Genomic DNA, 25,696 nt, shown 5'->3' on the forward strand with positions numbered 1-25,696 from the left:
TGTTTTCATCGAAACTAGTACACAAGAAAGTCAAAATATTAATGTATCAAACCCTGGTAAGACCGATACTCACATATGGTTGCTCAATTTGGTACAACATTTCACCCTCATATATGGAAAGACTAAGGAAGCTTGAGAGAAGAATACTACGATCATGTACTTCCTTATATAGATCACAAAATAGTAACTATACCAAATACATCTCGAACTCAAAGCTATATAACACAGCGAAAGTGCCCAGAATTGATTGTCATATTATAAATTTAATAAGAAAACATATCCGGCGTTGCCTATATAATACCAATAACATATTAATAAGAGCGTTTTACTACGAAAGCGACGATTATTTCTCACTAGCTATTTCTAATGGATTTCCACCTCCCGAATCCTTCTTATACCTCGACAAAAAAGGCTTTATACAAAACGAAAACCACACGCCAATAATATATCACATATTCAGAAGAGCGAACAATAAAATAATCACATCAAAAACACTTAATGCAAATAATAAACGTTTTGATATATATATTTCAAGCTGCGACAAAATCGAATCCACCCTTACCATTAAAAACTGCTGGTGGTTAACAAATGACACGCAACACTAACTCATACCACCTTTCTAGTCTGACTACCTTCTTTTACTACTTTTAAACCTTTTATTATAAACAATAATCTATGCATCGTTTTTGTTCCCTTTCTCCCTGCATCAAAGTTATAAAATATTTTAATAACTTCTAAGTTAAAACAAAATTAATTTCAATACTAAGGAAAAGTTACTCGACATCAGATAATATACGTACTTGAGAGCTCGTCTAGAGACATTGTACGACACATCATTACTATACTAATACTATTGTTTATTGTAGTACTTAATAATATAATATTAGTTGAAAATAAATAAACAAAAAAAAAAAAAAAAAAAAAAAAAAACTGAGTGTATAGTTACTTTCCAGTTTATCTAGCTTCCAACAAAGGAAAACAGGAATAAGTTCAAATCGGGATTCCTTTGGAGTCCTAGCGTCTTTTTGATTTAACTGCCACCATCAAATTTGATTAGTTTCTCCCTGTCTGCGTCTGGCAAGTTGCTGAGCTACTAATGAACATTTTGCTTCACTTTCATAACCCTCTGTACATAGGTAGTTGCCAATAGAATGATTGTAATATTTACTATATCAAGCATCCCACGCTTTTAACTCTAATTTGAATTATTCTATTTGTATCTTAATTTTTGTTATAATTCTGTTCTGAGGTAGTTGACTATGACTGATCGTTCGACTTGCTATTACTTCATTATAGGTCTCTTTGTCATTAAAATTTATTTTATACTTTTTAGTTCGATTGGCAATAAAAGCGTGTTTTTTAGTTTTTTTAAACTATTTTTTATTTTCTACTTTTTAGTTCTTGCTAAAAAGCGTGTTTTTTAGTTTCTTTTTAACTATTTTTTATTTTTAGTATATGTAGGTGTTTGCGAGTAATATACTATTACACAACCGCACACTAAATACTAACCTCAATGGTGGTGTGGAAACTAAAAATTCTCAATTTTTGTTTAAAAAAATACCCAATTCATGTTTCTACCGGTATGGCAATATTGGCAAATGTTATAAAAAAATGTACATTTTTCAGCGCTCTCACGAGAAAAAGAGTTTCCCATCTAGTCATCTATGTTGTGTGTTCCGAGTCGATCAGATTTTTAGAAGCCAGTGAAAATTAAGCTCAAAGATTCCGTTACAGTCATTCATACATACAACCCGAGCTAATAAAAATGTGTTAAAAAAATAAAATATTAATCCTGGCAATCCTAATAAGGATAATAGAAAATTTATCTCACATGTCTCACACTACACTCGTTCTTCGTGACTATTTCGCCAAAAATTCCACGCATATCGTTCCGCAACCACCGTATTCGCCTGATTTGGCTCCGTGTGACTTCTGGCTATTCCCAAAACTCAAGAGACCTCTACCGGAAATGGACGATTTGGAATGTTTCGGGGATTGGAAAAATTGTTGGCATAAGTGTATTTCATCGAGAGGGAATTATTTTGAAGGGGATGAAATTGATTTACAAGAATAAATAAAGATTTTTCATTTTACAACCAAATTCACCTTACTTTTTGCCCACAGGTAAAAAAAGAAAATATTAATCCTGGCAATCCCAATAAGGATAATGGAAAACTTTTATCAAATTATTGCATTGTCATCGGTCCTTGGTAGGTGTGGAAAATTTCAAGTCGATCAGATGTTTAGAAGCTAGTGAAAATTAAGCTCAAAGATTCCGTTACATACATACATACAACCCGACCTAATAAAAGTGTGTTAAAAATAAAAAATAAAAAAAAAAAAAAAAAAAAAAAAAAAGAATCAACAGCAATTTAGCAGCCTGGAAGTATGCAACGAACACCACCACTAAATACTAATAGCAGGGATGTCACCCGGTGATCCAAAAGAATGCTGGTAGAAATCTCACCGGATACAGAAAAGAGAGGTCGGTTGGAAATTTGGATGTAGCGGAGTTAATGCGGCTTATGAAAGATTTGCTAGAAGAAAATTTACAAAATTTAGCCACGAAAAACGGTCTATTAATAGTATTGGCAAAGGTTGATGGACCTAACTGAAAAAGTTAAGGTTTTAACTGAAGAAAACAAAGCGTTGGTTTCTGAAGTCAACTTGCTGCAAGCCAAAATGGAAAGCGAGAAGACCGAAATTAAGCGATTAATTGATGACAGCAATAGAAAGAACCACGTATTCAAAGGAATAGAAAAACAAACGTTTCCGGAAAAAGCCGTAAAAAAGATCTGCGAAGAAACACTGGGCGTGGAAGCAAAAACAATTCGAGGCGTTAAACTTCTATATGAACGAAGCAATAAGATGGCAGTTAGGGTGGAACTCTCAACCGAAGCAGCGGTTGGAGCAATCTTTAGGAATATCAAAAAGCTAGCGGGCTCTCCTATTTTCGTTGAGAACGACCTAAGCGTAGACAAACGAGAGGAAAAACAGGTACTACAGGGTGGGCCATATAGCGTTTGCTTTTTGAACCACGAAAATGGGAACACAATTGACAAGTCAAATGGGTTCATAATTTATTTAAAGGTTTGACATTTACGAAATGGGACGCTATACGCTTGAACAAAATTGGGAAATATTGAATACCTATTTCCAAAGTGGTGAGTCTTCTTCTTCGTTTCTGATGAAGCTCATTTTCATATCGGTGACTACGTCAATAAGCAAAATTGCCGGATTTGGGACTCAGAAAATCCACACGTTACTGTAGAGAAGCAAATGCATCCACAACGAGTCACTGTTTGGTGCGGTTTTTGGTCTGGCAAGCGTTACCGTGACATACTCAACGAGTTGTTTCCAAAAATTGAAGAGGATGACATGGACGACATTTGGCTACAATAGGACGGCGCAACTTGTCACACTGCTAAAGTTACACTCGAACTTTTGGCTACCGTTTTTGAAAACCGAATAACCAGCCGAAATTCCGATATCAATTGGCCGCCTCGGAGCTGTGATTTAAGCCCGTTGGACTATTTTTTGTGGGGAGCCGTTAAGGACAAATGCTATGCCAACCATCCAGAGACGATTGATGCTTTAAAACACGAAATCGAAGTTGTCATTCATGAAATTGGAGCCCAAACAATCGAAAATTTGCTTAAAAATTGGGTTGATCGAATGGCCTACTGTAAAGCCAGTCGTGGCAGTCATTTGAACGATATTATTTTTCATTCATAAATGACAATGTTCAATCTTCAAAATAAAAAAAAAGTTTGAAAAAATATTGATTCGTTTTTTTTTATAGCCGATTCAAAAAGCAAATTTTACATGGCCCACCCTATACTTCTACTTAAAAGAGAAATTCGTTACATGGAAGCAACGCGTAAAATTCAAGTATTGGGGAACAGGATGAAAATAGAAAATAAATGGTTTAAATGGGATAAACACAAAATATTGGTGAGTGGCGAGGAGAATGCAACAAAAGTATTGAATAATATCTATGGTAATAAATTTGACGATACAAACATTAATTTTAATAATTTAGTTTTGAAAATGGAAGAACATAAAGTAAACTCAAAAAACTAAGAAATTGTAAAAAACAAAAATTAATTAATAATCAGAAAACAAATCATTGCAACCTGAATTTTTTCAATATGTCAAGTCTTTTGATATTTTCATATTACTCGAAACACTCATAAGTGCAGATAAAATAGAAAAGTATAAAATATATTTTGGGGGTTTCGCAACATTTTGGAAACATTCGAGTCGCATTAGTCTTTTTCTAAGAGGTATAGGAGGAGCACTACTCCTGCGGTGTGAAAACAAACTTAAAAACGCTTAACTATCAATGGTTTTTTGAAACCCTGACTGTGTAGATGTATTAATAATTAAAAACGAAGCTGAGGAATTTACACTGATTCCCACATGTATAAGACAAGCTGAGTGGCGGAAAGAAATAAATAATATTATTACACTTTTCCTAGAAGATGATATTATTAATCCCTTTCTAATTGGTGATATGAATGCTCGAATTGGGGAACAATAACAACAACTAGGGGGGCGATACATGGTTCGAAATAAGAAATTCAAAGAGGTAAGATCTTGCTTGATTTTTGTAATGATTTCGGATTAATTGTTTTAAATGGTAGAACAAAAGGGGATGTGGACGGAAATTTCACTTTAATCAGTCAAGTGGGAGAATCGACAATAGATTACTGCTTAGTCAACAAAGATGTATTACAGCGATTAATTTTAGACTTTGAAGTTAATTTTAAAGGTTGGTCGGACCATTAGCCAATTAAATTGAAGTTGGGTGGAAGAGCCTTCAAAATGTCAAAATGTTGCTTATTGCCAAAGTTGAAAAAGGAATATCCAAAAAATGGAGAAGTATCAAGAAAACTTAAATAAGAATATAGGAATTATAAGTAGAGAAAAAGATATTAATATTCAATAACTCCAAGAAGCAATAGAACAGTCGTCGATAAGGTACCAAATGAAATCAAAAAGGTTAGGCAAGAATGAGTGGTTTATCAAAGAATGTGAAGAAGCAAGAATCTCGCCATTTGACAGTTTAAGCGCCCTTAGAGAAAGCTATAATGAAATAAATAAATTGTTATACTTGAAAGCAAATAAATATTTTAAAGAAGTATGTAAAAGGAATAGAGAAGAATGGTATAACAGGCTTATAGAAAATATTAACAACATTAAAGATAGCGCTAGCTGGTGGAAATAAGTTCCGCCATATCAACACCTGAATTTAAGGTTTATTTTGAAAATCTGCTAAGCCCTACTGCTAATGACAAGAACATTTTTTATGCACATAACTTCCACGCTGACGATCTGCTTGAGCCAGTTTTTTCACCAGACGAAGTTAGATCTGTGCTAAACAAAGTTAAATTAAATAAAGTTCCAGGGATTGATAGAGTTCCTTACAAGTTCTTAAAAAATGTTCCCGATAGTTTCATTGCGGCTATGGCAAATGCTTACACAAATCTTTACGAAAAAGGCAAAGTAGACAAGGCTTTTAGAACCAGCATAGTGTTTCCTATCTTCAAAAAAGGGGATTCTGCCCCGGTAGGAAACTATAGAGGAATTTCATTCATGAACAGCATTGCTAAAGTTATGAAGGGCATAATTAACGAAAGAATAACTTCTTGTACTGAAAGGAACAGTATCTTAAACGAGTATCAAGCCGGCTTCAGAAAGAATTACTCCACAGTCGACAATATATTCAATTTAGCCGCTATTATCCATTTAAATTTCGAAGAAAAGAAGAAAGTTTAAGCGTATTTTGTCGACTTTAAAGCGGCATTTGATAGAGTATCAAGAAACGCTGTGATATATAAACTGCACCATATTGGTCTTGCAACGAAACTAGTGAAGTTCATAGGAACATATACAGCGATACAAAGACAGTTGTATGGAATGGCTCAGAAATTTCAGATACATTCAAAACAAAGTCAGGCGTCAAACAGTGATGTTTTTTGTCGCCAATACTATTTGCTCTTTACATAAACGACTTACATGAAAGCTTAGAAGGAGGATTAAACATAAATAGTAGGGGAAAATATTGGACTTCTAATGTATGCAGATGATATCATTTTGTTAGCGGATCACCCAGGCAAACTACAAGTGATGATTAATAACCTTGAAAGCTACTGCAACCTGTGGAATCTTGAAGTAAACAGCTTAAAGTCTCAAATAATGGTGTTCAGAAAAGGTGCGAAGCTTAGTAAAGAGGAGAAATGGTATTATACAATAGTAAGGAAGAAATACAGACTGTGTCTCGATATACTTACTTAGGAGTGGAAATAACACCTCAGATGAATTTTAAAAAACATGTTGAAAACAGAACAGCTGCTGTAAAGAATGATATTAATGCTTCGTGGACTTGCCTTTTAAAAAAGGAAGAAACTTCAATTGAAGCTAAATGGAAACTTTTTCTTGCAGTTTGTCGTTCAATACAATCATACATAGGTGTGCAAAAGTACAAAAAAATTTAAATTTTTTCGAAATTCAATATTTCAAAAAGTGTATTTTTTTTTAACTTTTTCCAAATCAAAAGGGCATCTCAAACTGTAATTGAGCTGAATGCCCAGTAGCTAAAATTTGTTGTTTTTGAGTAATGAATTTTTGAGTAAAAACCCTGTTTCGCACTTTTTGTTTTTTGCAAAATAAAAAATTTTCAGCTACTTTTTTACAATTGTTTCTACAAGTAATGACGATCATTTTGAACCCAGAATCATTAAAATCGGCTCATTTTTAACTAAGTTATGAGCATTTAAAGAAAAAGTTTTCTTATATAATTAAAAAAAATCGACTTTGAGCCGAAAAACAAAACTGCCGATAAATCTTGAAATCGGGCGAACAAAAAAATACGTGTCTCATTATTTTAACCAGAGAGCAACATATTTGACTTACATCGAAATCGAAGAACCTGACCCGAATAGCCCGGTTGACACGGAGGAGGCCTTCTTCTTCCTCTGTTACCACCAGCTGGTACCGCATTGAATACTTTCAGAGCCGTAGCGTGTGTATCCATTCTCAAAAAATGACCCAGCCAATGGAGCCGCTGGATCTTTATTCACTGCGCTAAGTCTTTGTCGTCGTAAAGCTCATATAGCTCATTTTTCCACCGCCTGTGATACTCGCCATCGCCAACGTGCAAAGATCCAAAAATCTTCCGTCGAATCTTTCTCTCACACACTCCAAGCGACGCTTCATCGGATATTGTCATCGAGTACACTTCTACGCCATACGTTAGGACGGACATGATGAGAGCCTTATAGAGTGTTAATTGTGTTCGTCGAAAGAGAACTTCACTACTCAGTTGCCTACTTAGTCGAAAGTAGCACTTGTTGGCAAGAGAGATTCTACGTAGGATTTCTAGGCTGACATTGTTATCGGTGTTAATGCTGGTTCCTAAATAAACGAAGTCCTTTACAACCTCAAAATCATAACTGTCAACAGTGACGTGGGTGCCGATATGCGAGTGCGCCGACTGTTTGTTTGATGACAGGAGGTACTTTGTTTTTTCCTCGTTCACCACCAGACCCATTCGCTTTGCTTGTTTATACAGTTAGGAAAAGAGAGAGCTAACAGCAAGATTGTTAAGGCCAATGATGACAATATTATCGGCATACGCCAACAATTGTACGCTCTTATAAAAAAATTTTCCTGAGCGTTTAAGTTCTGCGGCTCGCACGATCTTTTCCAGCATCAGGTTAAAGAAGTCACAAGACAGGGAGTCACCCTATCTGAAACTTCGTTTAGTATCAAACGGCTCGGAGAGGTCCTTCCCAATTCTGATCGCGTTGCTGGTATTGAGCATATAGGTAACTCCGCTGAAACCTTGCAGCCGATATTTAGAAGACTAATCCCGGGGTAATAGGCACAGATTGCAGAATCATCATTCTTAGGGATTGGGCAGAGCACACTTACATTCCAATCGGCAGGCATGTTTTCATCCGACCATATTTTGCATAGAAGCTGATGCATGCACCTTACCAGCTCCTCGCCGCCATTTTTGAATAGCTCAACCGGCAGTCCATCGGCGCCCGCAGCTTTGATGTTCTTTAGCCGCGTTATATGCGCAGCTATCAGTATTTAATAGGTTCGAGAACTGTTTCCTCTATAATTTAATTACGCCCTGGATTTCAGTCACCAGATCGCCGTCTTTGTTCTTACAGGAAAACGACCCAGTCTTAAAACCTTCTGTAAACCGCCAAATTTTCTGGTAGAATTTTCGGGCGTTATTCCTATTGGCCAGCAGCTCAAGCTCCTCCCACTCACGTATTTCAGCCTCTCGTTTCTTCTTTCGGATATAACGTCTCTCCTTCTTTCTTAGCTCTCGGTAGCAATTCCACATGGCCAGCGTTGCGCCCGATCGTAGCGTGGATCTATAGGCAGCATCTTTTGTTTCTGCGGCAGCATGACATTCCTCGTCGTACCAACTGGTTTTTCGGGCTCGCCAGAATCCGATTTCTTCTTCGGCGGCAGTAAGTAGAGAACGAGAAATATTACTCCACTGCTCGTGCATGCCGGACTGTTGGGAAGCACTCTCTGAGAGCAGGAGTGAGAGTCGGGTGGCGAAGCTTCTGGCTGTCTGTTGTGATTGCAGCTTTTCGTGCAGTGCTCATAGAAACGTTCCAGGCGCTCATAGAAGGAATCTGTGGTCGCATCGGTCTTCTCTTCCATCGGGCCGTGGACGCAGATGAGCGAGATGTTAAAACTCGTTTTTTGATTCGGATTATTGCGAGACGCTCGTCCACCGTATTGAACGGGAGTATTTGGCTACGAAGTCTTTCTCCTACAACAAGTCCCACACTGAATTTGCGATCCTTTACATGGCAGCTGTAGTAGACGTCGGAAGGTCCTATGTTTTTCTTGCCTTGCTCTGTCCATCGCATCTCTTGAATAGCAGTGATGTCAGCCTTTATCCTGACGAGGGTATTAACTAGCCGGGCAGAGGCACCTTCCCCAATAAGGGACCGGACATTCCAGGTTCATACCCTCAAATCGTAGTCCTTAGTTCGTTTGCAGAGGTCGTCATCAGTATAGGAAGTTCTCATCCGAGACTTTGTACATGCTTTCATGGGAGGGGACTTTTACGTGGAGGGTCCCAAACCCAGTGCATAACCAGCTATCCTCAGATGCTTCGTCTTCTCACGTTGTCTCGCTCCCGAACGGCTGTTCGAAAACTACCCAGAGGATACTTGGGCTAATCCCAGAATTTGTGAGCTGCTTGAACCATATGTAGAATAATCGTCCTGGCCACTCCCAAATGAATGGCGATCAGTCCAAATTTGCGTGGACTTCTACATATGGAACCATCCTCCAGAGGGTACAGATTTCTATCTTATAAGTATCTCACAAATCTGTATATGTATCCAAGTACCAAAAGAGACAAACAACTTTGAACAAAATGCGGTTAACTCTTTAAAGTTCACTGAATATGAATACGAATAAGTGCAAGTCATTATAAGCTAATATCGGGTTCGAATCAGAGGTCATGAAATATTAAATGGCAGAACAAGTTTTTCTAATACCGGGCGCCCCTCGACAGGTGATTTGAAAGCCCCTCTAACGTCAAAATATCGATTTGCCTTTTTTCGGGATCTGTTAAACCTTTCTTATTTCCCATTTTATTGGAATTAAAAAGTTTTCGACGAAACGCAATGAATCGATCTATCTTTAATGCGCAAATAATGTAGGCAAACTTAGTGTCTCTATCCAAGTGAACCAATAAATCAAGCTGCTGAAGTTTTACTACTTCGAAATACCTTTGGATGGAATAATATTTTGATACATATTTATTTTCGAGCAAAGTACAGTATTATCGGAATTATCTGAAAACCTTGGATTAATAGATCAAACACGGTTGCTTTAATAACCATTTTCTTCCATAAAAATTATTGCCTCTGATCAAGTGAACCGGGGGCTAAGGTTCACACTGAAAAAATCTAAAGCCAGAAAATGAATTTTGTAGACCGGTGTAATAGGGCTTCTTAACTAGCACATCGACTGCTATCGACTGGGATCGTTTCAGGGACGAATGATTTAAGTAACCATATTGCAAAAATTAGTTCAATCGTGCCGTATCAGTGATTAAAGGCATTAAACCTATATAAATATGTTTGTATGTGTGCAGTATGTCCACACGCATGTGCATACTCATATTTATAAAGTCTAAATACTCAGTATCAGTGCTAGTGGAACGCTTTAAAAAGTTTATAGCGATAGGATTATAAGTTCAAACAGACGAACTGCCAACTGGTTTGCGGTTTCTGCTCTGAAAACCTAACGTTTTCCTCATTTTACTCACCAGGGGAAAATGAACAGTACTTGAAGTCAATTTAATTAGATTCATTTATACCCTGATGAATATTCTGCACACGTGTGCAAAGCTAGTGCCTCAACTATGGAAAGCCAAGACTCAGAGGCGCACCACGTCTATACATTTGATTAATGCTGTGCACGTTATAAGCATGAGTGATAAATACGAAGTCATGCAGCAGTATATACCCAGCAGGGAAATTCACTGCATCCGAATTCATGTTCCCTGTGAAAACTTCTCAAAATAACAACTTAGTTATACATACAAACTTACAAATTGATTTGATGTTAGTCTAGCTAGTAGACTATCTAGCTAGTAGACTAGCTACCTTAGTCCAGTTTCAACTGATGGAAATCTGTTTAAAGTCTAACCCGAGGCTTTCCAAATTTGGTTTACTATTATATTTCACGCTTTTATATATGGTATTTTAATGCATATACTTTTGTCAGGAGTTGCAAAATAAACATTTGTCACTTTCGAATAACCTCTTCTCTGCTTGCTATGGTAGAGAATTTCGCTGTTCGCCAAGCGAAAAATTTATATGTAAATGCAACAACAGTTTAGCGATGATCAAGCGATTTTGTTTATAGCCTCCTAGCTCATAACAGACATGCTTAGGCTAGGGCTTTCAAGTTTAAGTAAACATAGTTTGTTATATTTTGCATAGTTTAGGGAACATAGAATTTCATACCAGTTCGAGCGACATTTGTTGAGGAGCACGATGCTTGTCTTTTGACTGTCCTTTGCATAATTTCAGATGAGAAGCATTGGAAAGCAATACGATTACATAACGGTTTGTAAAAAAATCAATTATGCAGTACTGCTAAATCATACACAACGTGGAATTCAAGAGACATAGCTTATAGAAAGCAGCTGAAATCTTCTGCAACAATTTTTTGTAAAAAGCCCGGCTTATTGAAATTGTCCATGGATATTTCGAAACGACAAAAAAATAATAAAACCCAAATCTAAACAAACTCTAATTTTTTCGCTCAAGTGGCCAGGATTCTGCACAGAGTATGCATCTATGGTTGTTTACTCTTGCGTAGTCGGATAACAGAAATAACAACAGCTGGACAACCGATGCCTGCAAGTCTTAACATATTAAGCATTACGTCATTAAACATTTCTCCGTATAGCCTCTTGTATTTAACGTTTTATGTTCTAAAGTTACAAGAAAACCACAACGTAAATGCAGGAGCTTGTTATGCAAAAGCACACAGTCTTTGCTATGTGCAAAGCGTACTATAACTTTGTGTGTTTATATTAAGTATAATATACGAGTACCAATACGCCACAGATACAGAGACACCCATGGAGGCTGCAATAAAAACTACACTATGTTTGCCAGTTTCACAAGTGTCGATAGTCGCAATGCCACTAACGATGAAACTACCGAATAGCGTAATTGAACACTTTTCTAACCCAATAGTTGCTACTTGCTCTACTCCATATTATTTAATTATATATAAAATTATGTTTCATATGAATAAATAAACTTTTTTTGGAACATATGTATGTATATAGTAGTACTTAGAACAACTGCCAGTTATGCTGAATGATGTCTACTTCAACGATCTCCAGTGATGCGCAAGCGGCCTAATTCAATCATGCAACATTCAAACCTATAGTGCCAAGGAGAAGCTATTTTTTTGTGCTTTGTCTTGTAAAAAAACGGGTATTTTCAGTGCGTTTTAGCAAAACAAGTTAAAAAATTAAGAGCTGTAAAGATAAACATAATTTAGATTAGATAGATAGATTCCTTTCTTTATTATGGAAATATACAAATACAAGGTGGCGCAAAAGTAACCTTGCGATGTTTTTTGGCTGTAATTTAAAGAAAAAAAAATGAAAAACTTTGATTCTTCTTGTGGATTATTTTTATTTGGTTTTTTAATTTTTTTTTACATCAAGTCGAGAATATGATGTCATGTAAATGACCGCCGCCACAGTTGATTGCCATTTGAGCCCTTTTTATGGCATTTTCCATCACTTTGGCCAAAACTTCCGGCGATAGGTCCTCACATTCTTGACGGATATTGGCGGTCAGCAGCTAACAGCTGATGCACCGTCTGGACTTTGTACGGACACATCTTCAAATCCAGTACCAAAATTCGCTGTAAAGACCGTCGACTGATACCCATTTGCGTGGCACGTCGTCTGGTCGATGTCGACGGCGCTTCCATGACATCCTCGGCTACAGCAGCAATATTCTCTGCAGAACGGCTACTCCGGAGTGTGCCACGCCTGGCAGCATCTCGTGTTGTGCCAGTCTGTTCGAGGCGAGCGGCTAAACGTCGCAGTGTTTCACCAGTAGGCGTTGGACGGCGAGGAAATCTGCGACGAAATTCACGTTTTGCCAAAGTCACCGACCGATTATTGATCAAATAAATAGTTAGCAATATTCCGCATTCTGGAGCAGTGTAGCGTAACATTGTTTATTAACGTGTATTTCGCATGGGTTTACTACACAAATGTCAAAATAGAACTGACATTAGGGGCCAATCGCAAAATTTATAGCATTTTCTGATAGGAGGATTACTTTAGCGCCACCTGTTATAAGTATATATCGTAAAAACTTTTTATTAAATAATATACCACAATGAATCAAATGGTCGTCTGTCGGAAAAACACAATTAAATTGACGTTGAATTTGTTACCAAATTTGGTTTAAATAAAATGCACAAAGCTTAATTATACTTTTACAATTAACTGCCTATATTTTAAAGCACTATTCCGCCTGAACCAATTCCATTCAATCTATTATTAACATCATCATCATTTAAATTACAAAGAGAGCACTTTAAAGTTTTGTGGCCTCCTAGGTAAATAAGATGGCTTTGAAAATCCAAGAGATTTTATAATTTTGAACCATACCGTTGAAATAGCTTTTACCAATATTATGATCTAGGTCCTTGTATATGCGAGTACTTTTCAAAGCTCTTTGCCACAATCTCGGTTTGTTCGTCGAACTCGCAGTTGAAAGAAGTAGGTAGATCTATGTTAGTATTCTACAGCCTCCTACCTGATATGTCGTAAGTCAGATTTACAATAGATTTCATTTTCTTTCTGCGTCCTGGCCTGCTTTTGCCCAAAAGTTTTGACGTCGTAAGATAATTTTTGAGAATCTACGAGACAATCTATTATCATCATAGAATCTTCATAGAAATTGTAATGTCTACAAATGACAATTTTAAAAGCCAGTTTCTAAAAGGATGCAATAAGACGTGTATTTGTCTACAAATACAACCGAGTTTTATTTTGGTTGGTTGGTTGGTTAAAGTGGTGATTCTTCCAGAATCCAACTAGCGCTTCCGCACCATTTTGTTGCCACATCCTCGTTACCAACTTGTTTAACGGGTATTTACAGCAGGACTATATCCAGTCTGTGCGGTTAAGGAACCTTATTAGGTTATTGACGTCTAAGCCAGACAGTTGTTCGATATTCTCGAACAGCGGTTGGCCCAGGGTTAACATTCTGTCCTTCCATAGGGCAGGGCATTCACAGAGGAAATGGAAGATTGTCTCCTTTTTCTCCGGTTGTTTGCAACTATGACAGTATGTGTTGTGAGGGATGCCCATTTTGGCGGCTTGTTCTCCGATAGACCAGAAGCCAGTTATGACTGCCGTAGGTCTGCAGGTTTCCCGTCGTTTCATGTTTATTAATGTCAACGATTGCTTGAGGTTGTAGGTGGGCCATAACGTTCTGATAATTTTGCATTTCGTCTGGACTTTTCACCTACAGTCCCCGATTCGGAGATGTTTTTGGGAAATTGTACTCTTGACTGCACCTAATGGTGTGAATACCGATTCTGCAAGATTCTTCAAACAGGTCAAAACTCCAAATTTGACCGACATAACTTTGTATTGATCTTGTTACTGCCAAAAAGATATTCCATTTCTTCATTTGCAGCGTTTGTATTATTTTCTGCTACACTGATTCTCTTTAAAGCATGTTTCTGTTTGCTAAACTTCCTCCTTGAGGGAAAACCATTATTACTGACTTTGGTAAATTTTCTTGCGTATTCCATACGCTACAATCTACATCTTCAGATAACATAACTATCTCCTATATCCTCAATCCAGATACCACCTCCCAAGCTGTCATGTAAGTCATTCAGATAAGTCGAACCCTGCCTCACTCCTGATAATATACTAAATTTTTCCGACATTTTCTCGCCTGAGTCTGTAAGGGATAAGGGTAACCTTTTCGATGAAATTTTAAATTTTGCTTGCAATGCTGGGTATGCAATTTGTAAATTAAAAGATGTCTTGGAACTGTGTCCAAATCTGCCTTGAGTCTACAAAAATGCATAAAATGTATTTTTTTCTTCAAATTTAATGTGAATGATTGATATCAAGTTGTAAATGTTGTCCGTCGTGGAGTACTTTTTCCGAGAACCTGCTTGGGTTTTTGTGACTAATCCTTTACTCTCTAACCAATTTGTCGCTCGTTTAGTATGCCCATCATGATTTTAGCAATGCAGTTGATGAAAAATACACCTCTGTAGTTCGACACTTCGTTATATTACCTTTCTCAAACATTGGGAATATGACACTAGTTTTAAAAGTAACATCTGCGTGCCTATTATTACCTATATATTCTGGTGTAGAATTTAGCCGACTCATCTGCATTAAGGTAGTAAAGAATTCATATGTGATTCTATCAGAGCCTGGAGCTTTTTCCGATTTTGTTTTATGAAGCGTTTGGAAGATTTCTGTTCAAGAGATCGGTCTAAGCTACGAGGGCGCGTCAATAAGTCCGTGACTTCTTGTATTTCTGACCTCTTTACTGGAAAAGAAATACTGCTCCTGTCAACAGGCATCTGTCAATCGTGTAACAACTTCACAGGAAGGTTTGGCGTTGTTTAATCGCAAGATGGAGGAGTTTTTGCGCCGTTTTGTAACCGTGGATGAAACATGGATCCATCACCACACATCAGAGATCGAACAATAGTCGAAACATTGGGCTTCTAAGGGTGAATCGGCTTAATAAGCACACGAAATTCAGTTTTTTCCATTTTCGCCTCAAATTACTGGGTAGTCTGATAAAGGTAGCTGTAAAACACAAACTAACTGACACAGCACGTTCAAATTTTGACAGGAGTCAACTGACATATGCCTGTTGACAGGAGCAGTATTTATTTTTCAGTAAAGAGGTCAGAAATACAAAAAGTCACGGACTTATGACTCGCCCTCGCATCATCCGGAATTTTATGCGCTGAGGTAGTTGGATTAAAAGCTCCTTAAAATGGTCATTAAATGCCACTGCTGATATACCAGACCTGAATAGATCCCACTACTCTGTGCTATCATTTACCTCATTTATTTTTGTTCATAATATTCCTTCTTGCTTATTTCACATTTTTCTTTATATTTTTTGCTTGCATTTAAATATTTGTCTTTGTGTCCTGCATTACTTCTTTTACTTAATAGTTTCCTTAATAGTTTTTTAGAAGCCGGCAAGCATTTGTAGTTGTGCCATTTGGATTTTTTAATTAACTTCCATTAACCTGCTTTCGTGCCGCTGCGTTATTAAAATCTCCGTCAATTTAGATAATAGTTTCTGATACTGTCTAAGAGAATTGTCCGATTTCCGTCGCAGTGTAAATGTAATCTGCATATGGTCCGACTGTATCTTATCTTTGTCTTAAAACCCAACGCATATTTGACTATGTCTCTTCATATGGCGGATATGTCACTGTTGCTTTTGACATATAAATTATAATTTTAGTTTTTTGTTTTACTTTCTTCTAAATTCGATTTAAATTAATTTTTGCAAGGTCGCTACCAAAAATGTATGCCAGTATTTCTTTAGCAAGTTGATTTTTACACATAAGAGATATGTCGGTATTAAAGGCCATAAACTGGTTGTCAATATAGACACCATCACCCTTAACATGATTTTGTGGGGCAAATTTGAAGATGAAAATTTCTTTTTTAATTGTAACAGTGCCTTTTTGTTTTGCTGTTCCTCTGAGCTTAGATACTTTTCGGTGAACATATTGGGGCCCTTTAGCTTTTTCGAGTTTTTCCAAATTTCCGTTGCCATATTCTGCTAGTTTGTTAACCTTTTCATTTCGTTCAGCTATAATATGTGCATTCCGGACAGCAACATGTTGCAAATTCAAATGCTGTATATATGTTTTTGTAATTATATCCGTGGATGTTGCATCTTTCACTAAACCTTGTACAATTATTTCATTTCTTTTTTTATGGCTAACCAATCGCTCCATTTATTTCCGGTCACTTTCTCTTATTTTTTTAAGTTGTTATAGATTTTCTTTTAACACTCGGTTTTCTACTTTTAAACTCTCAATTTGTGGGGAAAAATTTTCTTTGAGTTCATCTATATCTTTTTTGGAAGCTGGATGGTCAGTTTATCAGCAACTTAGTCTCAATACCATGCATAGCAATCAAAATATCCCGCAACGATATCTGCGAAACATTTTGCGCAATGTCTGTGCTGCAACCCTGTTTGGTTCTGCGATTCAAAGGATGCGTTATCGATATTATCGATCCACCTGCTCACTCGCTCAATATCGTCGTTTTTTCCCGTCGCCCAGCTCCCCCCACACTAGCAATCTAGTTCATCCCTATGCACACGCTTGCCAGTAAATATTTCGCGTCACAAAACTTTCTATCTTGCTAACTCTATCGGTCGCGGAATAGATTAATACAACACTAATAGGTTAGCTTGTTAAACTAATTTGGCCTTATTTTTATTTTTTTACATCCTGCATCCCCACTTTTATTGTTTATTCAAAGATAATATTATAAAAATGGGCCGCAAGACGCCTTATGAAAAAAAATACAACTATTTGGAAAAACTAAATAAAATATGAATAGAAAGCGGTGGCGTTGGAGCACCAAGGAATACTGTGCTGTAACCACATTGGATGTCAAAAACGCCTTTAATTCGGCAAGTTGGTCGCATATCTAGAATAGCCTGTATGAAATTGGCATTCCGCTGAATCTTCTCAGGACATTAAGGAGTTACTTCTCTGATAGAGAACTGATGTATGAGAGCAGTGCTGGAATAAAAATGTATAAAGTTACTGCTGGCGTGCCGCAGGGATCGGTCCTAGGTGCTGTCCTCTGGAATATTATGTACGACAAAGTTCTTCGCTTACCGGTATACAGAGAGGTAAAAATAATAGGCTTTGCGGATGATATAGCGATAGTGAAGGTGGCTAAGCACATACAGGAAGTGGAACAGAGTACAAATGGAGCGATAAAACAAGTGAAAGATTGGCTCGAACAGGCGGGACTCAAATTGGCAGAACAAAAAACGGAGGCGGTTCTGATAACAAGTCGGAAAAAAGTCGAGCATATGAGATTCAGAGTGGGAGAGCGAATTGTTCACTCACAACCGGCTCTGAAATACCTTGGAGTTATGATCGATTGTAGGTTAAATTATAAGGCCCATATTGACTACGCGGTAGGTAAAACTGCTAGTATACAAGCGGCACTCTCAAGGATCTTACCTAACATAGGTGGCCCTAAGTCAACTAGGAGAAAATTGCTGGGAAATGTGGCCACTTCAGTCCTCCTGTATGCAACCCCAGTTTGGGCAAATGCGGCGAAACTGAAGGATAATAAAAGGAAGCTATTGTCTGAATATAGGCTAAGTGACCTAAGGGCATGTTGCGGCTACAGAACAATATCGGATGACGCGGCGTTTGTCATAGCTGGTATGATACCAGTGCATATTCTCGCGAGTGAAATGAAGCGAGTCTATGACAGATGTGCAGCGGATGCCGAAATAAATAAAAAAGCGGTGAGAGAAGAAGAGCGGCTTGTCTCACTAACAAGGTGGCAAGACCGATGGAATACCTCCAGTAAAGTGCGATGGACTTATAAACTGATTCCCGATTTGCGATCATGGCTAAATCGGAGTCTTGGAGATACAACCTACCATGTGACACAGTTCCTTTCTGGACATGGAGGTTACGAATAAAAAGCGGGGTAAAAAGCGACATGTAAATTTTACGAATAAAAAAATTCAATATCGTCCTATATACATATCAGGTACGCAAATTCCATACTCCAATACTGCGAAGTATTTAGGAATGACGCTTGATGCCAAACTCTGCGGTAAAGACCTTCCTATGGATTGGATAGAGCACACTTAAGTTCCAATCGCAGGCATGCTTTTATCCGACCATAATTTGCATAGAAGCTGATGCATGCACCTTACCAGCTCCTCGCCGCCATGTTTGAATAACGCAGCCGGCAGTCCATCGGCCCCCGCAGTTTTGTTTTTTTAGCCACATCATCGTTATAGTCTTGGCTTCAAGGTAAATGAGAAAATCCGAAATATTATCGGGAAAGTGTTCTGGAGGCTGCTTTGAAGCCGTGGGCAGACAAACATTTCGGTGGTAGACCACGGACGTTTCAACAGGACTCGGCACCTTCTCACAAAGCTCGAGTGAATCAAGAATTGTTAAAAAACAACGTTCCAAACTTCACGTCCACACAATGACTCTCAAATTCAGCAGACGCGAATTTGGGCAATTTTGAAGAGCATGGACCGAACTAAGTCCGCGAGCGGGCCAAAATACCTGCAAGTCACATTAGGGCAGCTTGCGATTCGTTTCTGGACCATCCCAAGTGAAGGCAAAAGGTGATCATATTTGAGAAAAGTAAATTGATTCTTAATTTGGTACTATTTGCACACATTTTTTACTTTGAATTGAATAAAAGTAATTTTCAAAACTAAATTTATGGCCTTTTTAATTGGGTACATTTCGAGTGCTGGACCCTGTATTTAACGAGTTCGACAAGTGTTTCCTCCATAATTTGAGTACGCTCTGGATGTCAGCCACCATATCACCGTTATTGCTCTTACAGGAAAACTCCCCGGTCTTGAAACCTTCTGTAAGCCACCGAACATTGTAGTACAATTTTTGGACGCTTTTCTTATTGGCCAGCTTCTCGTACTCACGTATTTCGGCCTCTCGTTTCTTCATTCTGATAATACTTCCCTCTTCCTTTTTCAGTTCCCAGTAGCGATCGAACACGGCACGCGGTGCGCTCGATTGTTGAGTGGTACTCTCTGAGAGCAGGAGCTCGACTGGCTGCAACAAGGTAATGATCCGAGTCGATGTAGGGTCCTCGTATCCTACGCACATCTAAACCGCTAGAAGCGTGTCTTCCATCGATCTCCACATGATAGATCTGGTTTTACGTTTTACTATGAGAAGACAGCGACGTACCTTGGTGTATTTTCTTATGCTGGAATCTGGTGCTGCAGATTATCATGTTTCGGGCCCTGGCGAAGTCGGTCAGCATCTGTCCGTTACCAAATGTTTCGTTGTGTGGGTTGAATTTTTCAACTGTGGGAACAAAAATTCCCTCCTTGTCCATCCTGGCGTTGAAGTCGTCAAGTCTGATTTTTATGTTGTGGCGGGGGCAACGCTCATACATCGGAACGTTCCAGGCTCTCAAAGAATCAATCTTTGATCGCATCGTCCTTCTGTTCCGTCGGGGCGTGGCAGTAAATGATCGATATGTTGAAAAAACGCGCTGTTACGGGAAGTATTGCGAGACGCTCGTCTACCGGAATCAACTTAAGTAGTTGGCGACCAAGTCTATCTCCCACAATAAATCCAACACCGAATTTGCCCTCCTTTACATGGTAGGTGTAGTAGACATTGCAAGGTCAAATGTTTGTTTTGCCTTGCCCCGTCCAACCAACTGGACAGAGCCATCTTCCCCATTAAGGGACCGGACATTCCAGGTGCATGCCCTCAAATCGTAATTCTTAGTTCGTTCGCAGTGGTCGTCATCATTGTAGGTGGTTCTCAACTGAGGCTTGCTTTCGTTTTCATTGGAGAAGAATTTTTATGTGGCAAACCTAACGCCTAACCAGATATCCTGTGCTGCATCGCCTTCTCACAATAGCTCGTTCTCAAACGGATGCTCGGAAGCTACCCGTGTGAAACCTGGAAGTTGTGAGCTGTTTGGACCATATTTAGGAGAATAGTCCAGGTCACTCACAAGTGATTGGCAATCAGTGACTTTCTTCACTTGCGTGGAATATATAGCAACCAAAAATCAGCTAACTGACTCGTTAAGCTTTGCTTTACTATTGTGTAGTTTAAATATATAAAAATCAAAACAAAAATAAATATAAACAGAAAAAATCATTATTGCTTGAACTCAGTATATAAGTGTCCTTCACTCACTCCCGTAGCGTAGAAGCTCGCACAGTGAATCCGATATAATATCAATAATACCAACAAACAATAATTCTCTCTCACGCCAACCGCTTGCGGCCCGATCAAGCGGCGTTATGTCCTCGCGCGCGAACAAAGAAATAAAAGCAAAATAAATAAACAGTATAAATTCTTATGCTCTGACTGCAGTTTCTCTCTCAACAGTCACAACAAACACCAGTGCTGCAGCAGTAAGTTCAACAACTTCAACAACAGTATCATCAGTATCCAACCCAAGTTGCATAATGTTAACGACACTAAACACACGCACTAATGCAATACCCAAACGCACTCGCAGCTCACCTGAAAAACCTGAAAAACAGCAACAACTAACAAACTGGTTGAGCCAACCACCAACTGAGAATAGATTCGACATACTTTCTCAAGAGAGCGATGTGGAAGAATCTACCAACAAAGAGCAACAAAGGCCGCTACCATCGAAGGTGGTCGACCAAAAGAAAATACCAAAACCACCACCAATATATGTGCAGAATATGCAATACTTAAGCACATTAATCTATGCTTTGAATGATAGCATTCAAAATAACTATGAGCTTAAGGTACTTAAAAACAACAAAATAAAAATACAGACAAAAGAATTAACACACTTCACAACAACCACAAAACTTCTAAAAGAACGAAACACACAATATTATATATACACACAAATATATACATTTCGTCCAAAGGAATAAAAAGGATTTAAGGTTATACTACGAAATATGCATCACTCTACAGATAAGGATGACATTATATCTGAGCTCGCTGGATACGGACATATAGTTACAAAAACACAAGTAGTAACACAGTCAACAAATAACAAAGTAACAAATAAAATAAATACTATGCCTCAAAACCATGATATACAAGAATTGAAAACAAAGATAAGTCAGCTAATCTATCAAATGTTGAACATAATGAACATCATAACACTTCTCGTCATCAAAATAGGTGATCAAAGAAAATAACTTGACAATAGCCTTATGGAATGCAAACGGACTAAGCCAACATATACTGGAAACTGAAAACTTTATCAGACAAAACAGCATTGACATACTAATGCTATCGGAAACATATTTTAGTGATAAATCTTTTGTAAGAATTCCAGGATATATTATAAAATTTGTGTACCAATCATCCTGACAAAAAAGCACACGGAGGCACAGCTATTATTTAAGACAAAATATTGTATGTAACGAAATGGAGGAACTCAAAATGAACCATCTACAAGCAACGACATTTCAAATTAATGACACTCATGGCCTATTGACTATATCAGCTGTATACTGTCCACCAAAATTTAATAACAAAATAAAGCATTATGTCGACTACCTAAAGAGACTTGGAAACAAATTCATAGCCGGAAACAAATTCAAGACTGATCAATACTTAAGGGCAAGCACGCAGTGGTAATAGTTTGCAATTCTCTCAAACACAAAACCTGCAAATACTGGCTGTGTCTTTGGTGGGACGTATTATTAGTGTGTGCTTCTGCTCGCACTTGACACACTGTAAATAAATCAACCATTGTTCTCCGCAACTCTCGTGCATTTACAAGGCATATTTACATTACACATTTACATATGGTATATGGGGCAGCGTGCAACGTAAAACCGTTAATCGGCTTTCAGCAATTTTAAAGGAATCAGGTGACATACCTTCTGCTCAAATATAAACGAGACGTTATCAATAAAACGGTCCGCGGATGACATATGGAAAAAATTATTTTTTTTTTTTGGTAGGACTGTTATAAGCTTACATGGCAATTTTCAGCGTGATATGTCACATAGTTTGTTTTCTGTGCTACTGTAAACAAGTCAAGCTCGAGTGTGTTCTTCGAATTCTCTTTTATGACTTCAATTGTCTCAAAATGTTTTCCACGGAGCGGCAACTTGAGCTTGGGAAACAGGAAAAAGTCACATGGAGCCATATCAGGCGAATACGGTGCTTGCGGAACGATATTAATATTATTTTTGTTCAAATAATCGCGAACAAGACGTGATGTGTGAGCTGGTGCATTATCGTGATGCAAGAACCATGACTTGTTGTCCCACAATTCCTTCTTTTTAAGACGAATGTTCTCGCGCAAACGCTTTAAAACGTCTAAATAATATTCAGCGTTAACCGATTTTGCGATTTGTGCGATTTTCAACCACAATTTCCTTTACTTTTCCGATGTTTTCGTTGTTTACTGATGTTGCTGGACGACGTTCATGAGGCAAGTTTTCAACCGATGTACGGCCCTCTTTGAACGATTTGTACCACTGGAGAACACGTGCACGCGATAGAGCAGAGTCCCCATAGGTTGTCTGCAACATTTTTAAGGCGTCTGAAGCCGAAATTTTGTTGGAATAACAAAATTTCAAACAAATTCTTTGTTCAACTTGAATTTCCATCGTTAAATTCGAAGAACACACTCGAGCTTGACTTGTTTACAGTAGCACAGAAAACAAACTGTGTGACATATCATGCTGAAATTTGCCATGTAAGCTTATAAAAGTCCTACCAAAAAACAAAAAATTTATTTTGGCCATATGTCATCCGCGGACCCTTTTATTGATAACGTCTCGTTCATATTTGAGCAGAAGGTAAATGGGGTTATGACAGCAATTTGTTTAGAACAAAGTTACTCTCACTATTTTGTGTCGAGAAGTCACACCTAGTAACATATCACTCTTGGATTTTTTCTTACATCACCACACAATCTTGGTTTTATTCACGGTTCTAAAGTAAATGAAATTCAATTTTAGAATAAAGCAGAATAAAAAGCAATAAGTGATTGCGATCAACGAAGTTCGAGGATCTCAGCACAAATATAAATATGAATGGTTTTTTAATTGCAGTGCGCTGTATACGTATTATCAATTTACAAGATAATTTATTAGATAATTTAGCGGATTAGTAACAATATAATGCATATGGGCATGTGCGATATTATGTTAGTTAGTTTTTCGTTCTCGGATTTAATATAATATATATAACGTAAAGATAACATTCAGAATTTTACTCACCTTTTTTAAGAAGATTTGACACATGTGGGTTGCGAATTTTTGTGCTAAGGGATGAGCAATTCCAACGATGCCATAGAAACTATTAATTATGATAATGTTGTTTAAAATAAATTTAGTAGTATAGTATATCGAAAATATTCTATACCTGTAATTGGCATTCACGAATCGCCATACCGAGACCCTCAAGGGCTGCATTTGCTACATCACTGGCTTTATAGCAAAGTTCAAGTTGATCCTTAGTTAATCCAGGCACCGAGCGACAAGTCGCACGTCCATCAGGTGAACAATGAAACCTATACAAAATTATAATAATATATGTAAGTACCTAAGTACCAGAAGATAAGACATAATAGGCCATAAATAAGTCAATTATTATTATTCTTGTGCCGAACTGTTGAACTGAATAAGAATTTAGAATTGTCATTCTCTTCCTACACATTTAAGTTTATTTTCTTTTGCAGCAGTGCTGGCAATTTCAGTTAAACGATGAGATAATGAAGTGAGCAATGCATCGCAACATGTAATGTCAACGAATTTATTATAAGTGCATAAAGTGAAAAGTCTCTACCTTAGATTGCAGAATTGACCTTTTAATGTAATTAAACCAATTCTAATTTCTTGTTTAGATTTTTAATAAACATGTTCATAATAATTAAACCAAAATATTTAATTAAAACGTATAACATTTGCTATAGTCACAAATTAACCTTACAATATATTGGGTAATCGAAAAAGTCTTTTCGTATTTCTAGTCTAACTTCAACTCATTTTTTTTATATTTATAATGAACTTTATTAAATATGTACCATTTTGGTCGACCACCTTTTGCCATTTTTCTTCTAGAGACATTATTCCATCAGTGTAAAACTTTTGTGGTTTCTCGGCGAAAAACTGCGACAAGTAATTTTCACAGGCTTCTCTTGAAGCCAACTTTACTCCATTAAGGAAGTTCTGCATTGACCGAAACAAATGGTAGTCCGATGGTGCAAGGTCAGGGCTATATGGTGGATGCATCAAAACTTCCCAGCCAAGCTCTCCCTGTTTTTGACAAGTCATCAAAGATGTGTGTGGCCTAGCGTTGTCCTGATGGAAGACGACGCCCTTTCTGCTGATCAGTTCTGGCCGTTTTTTTCGATAGCTTGCTTCAATCTCATCAGTTGTTGACAGTAAAGTGTAGAATCAATCGTTCGAGCAGGATGGAGCAGCTCATAGTGGATGATTCCTTTCCAATCCCACCAAACACATAGCATAACCTTTCGAGGCGTCAATTCTGGCTTTGCGACCATTTGTTGAGCTTCACCACCCTTGCACCATGATCTTTTTCGCACATTATTGTCGCATTTGATCCACTTTTCGTCTCCAGTTACCATTTGCTTCAGAAATGGTTCTATTTCATTTCGTTTCAGCAAAGAATCGCAGATGTTAAATCGGTCCAGTAAATTTTTCACAGACAATTCATGTGGTACCCAAACATCAAGCTTCTTTTTGTAACCAGCCTTTTTTAAATGGTTCAAACCCGTTTGATGATGAATGTTTAGTGCCTTGGCGATGCATGACAGCTTATGTGACGGTCCTGGTCAATCTTTTCCATAATTTCTTCGACTTTTTCAACGATAGGTCGACCGGAGGGAGGTGCATCTTTCATATCGAAATTTCCAGAACGGAAGCGAGCGAACCATTTACTACCTAGCAGACCGTTATTCGGCTCTGAGTGAATTTGACAGATGGACTTACGTCATTTGAGATGTGCTTAACAAAATTTAGCTTGTGTTACTGATATACGAAAAAAACATCTCATAACGAAAATCGATAAGACAAAATCAGCTGTTTGATTAACATTTCAATTATCTCAAGCTAAACGACAATAATTTTGCCGTGGTTTAATGAAACGAGAAAACAAGTACAATAGTTTGAATGAAAAATTTTAAATTCCATTAACAAAAACGGGGCAAATGCGAATATGTCCTTTGAGTATTTGGAGAGCAGATAGTGAACCCTTAACCAACGGATCGATGATTGCTCCGGGATGTAGACAATCCTTTCATTTATTATTTAAATTTAATTAATTTCAAATAAATCATTATTTTCTTTTATTTAGTTTGTGCAAATATAATTGAAGAAACACTCAAACA

General features: G+C 37.6%; 1 protein-coding gene across 1 annotated transcript in view; it reads right to left on the reverse strand.

Moving 5' to 3' along the window:
* Positions 1 to 25,696, reverse strand: part of LOC128864733 (protein Wnt-10b) — an 80,129-nt gene that overhangs the window by 41,488 nt on the left and 12,945 nt on the right. Inside the window, exons 2-3 of the mRNA XM_054104485.1 lie at positions 23,710 to 23,889; positions 23,565 to 23,643 (exon numbers count right to left, since the gene is read on the reverse strand). Coding sequence (XP_053960460.1) covers positions 23,565 to 23,643; positions 23,710 to 23,889 — 259 coding nt within the window. The remainder of the gene's footprint in view (positions 1 to 23,564; positions 23,644 to 23,709; positions 23,890 to 25,696) is intronic.

This window comes from Anastrepha ludens, chromosome 5 (assembly GCF_028408465.1).
Source record: "Anastrepha ludens isolate Willacy chromosome 5, idAnaLude1.1, whole genome shotgun sequence".
Lineage (NCBI taxonomy): Eukaryota > Metazoa > Arthropoda > Insecta > Diptera > Tephritidae > Anastrepha > Anastrepha ludens.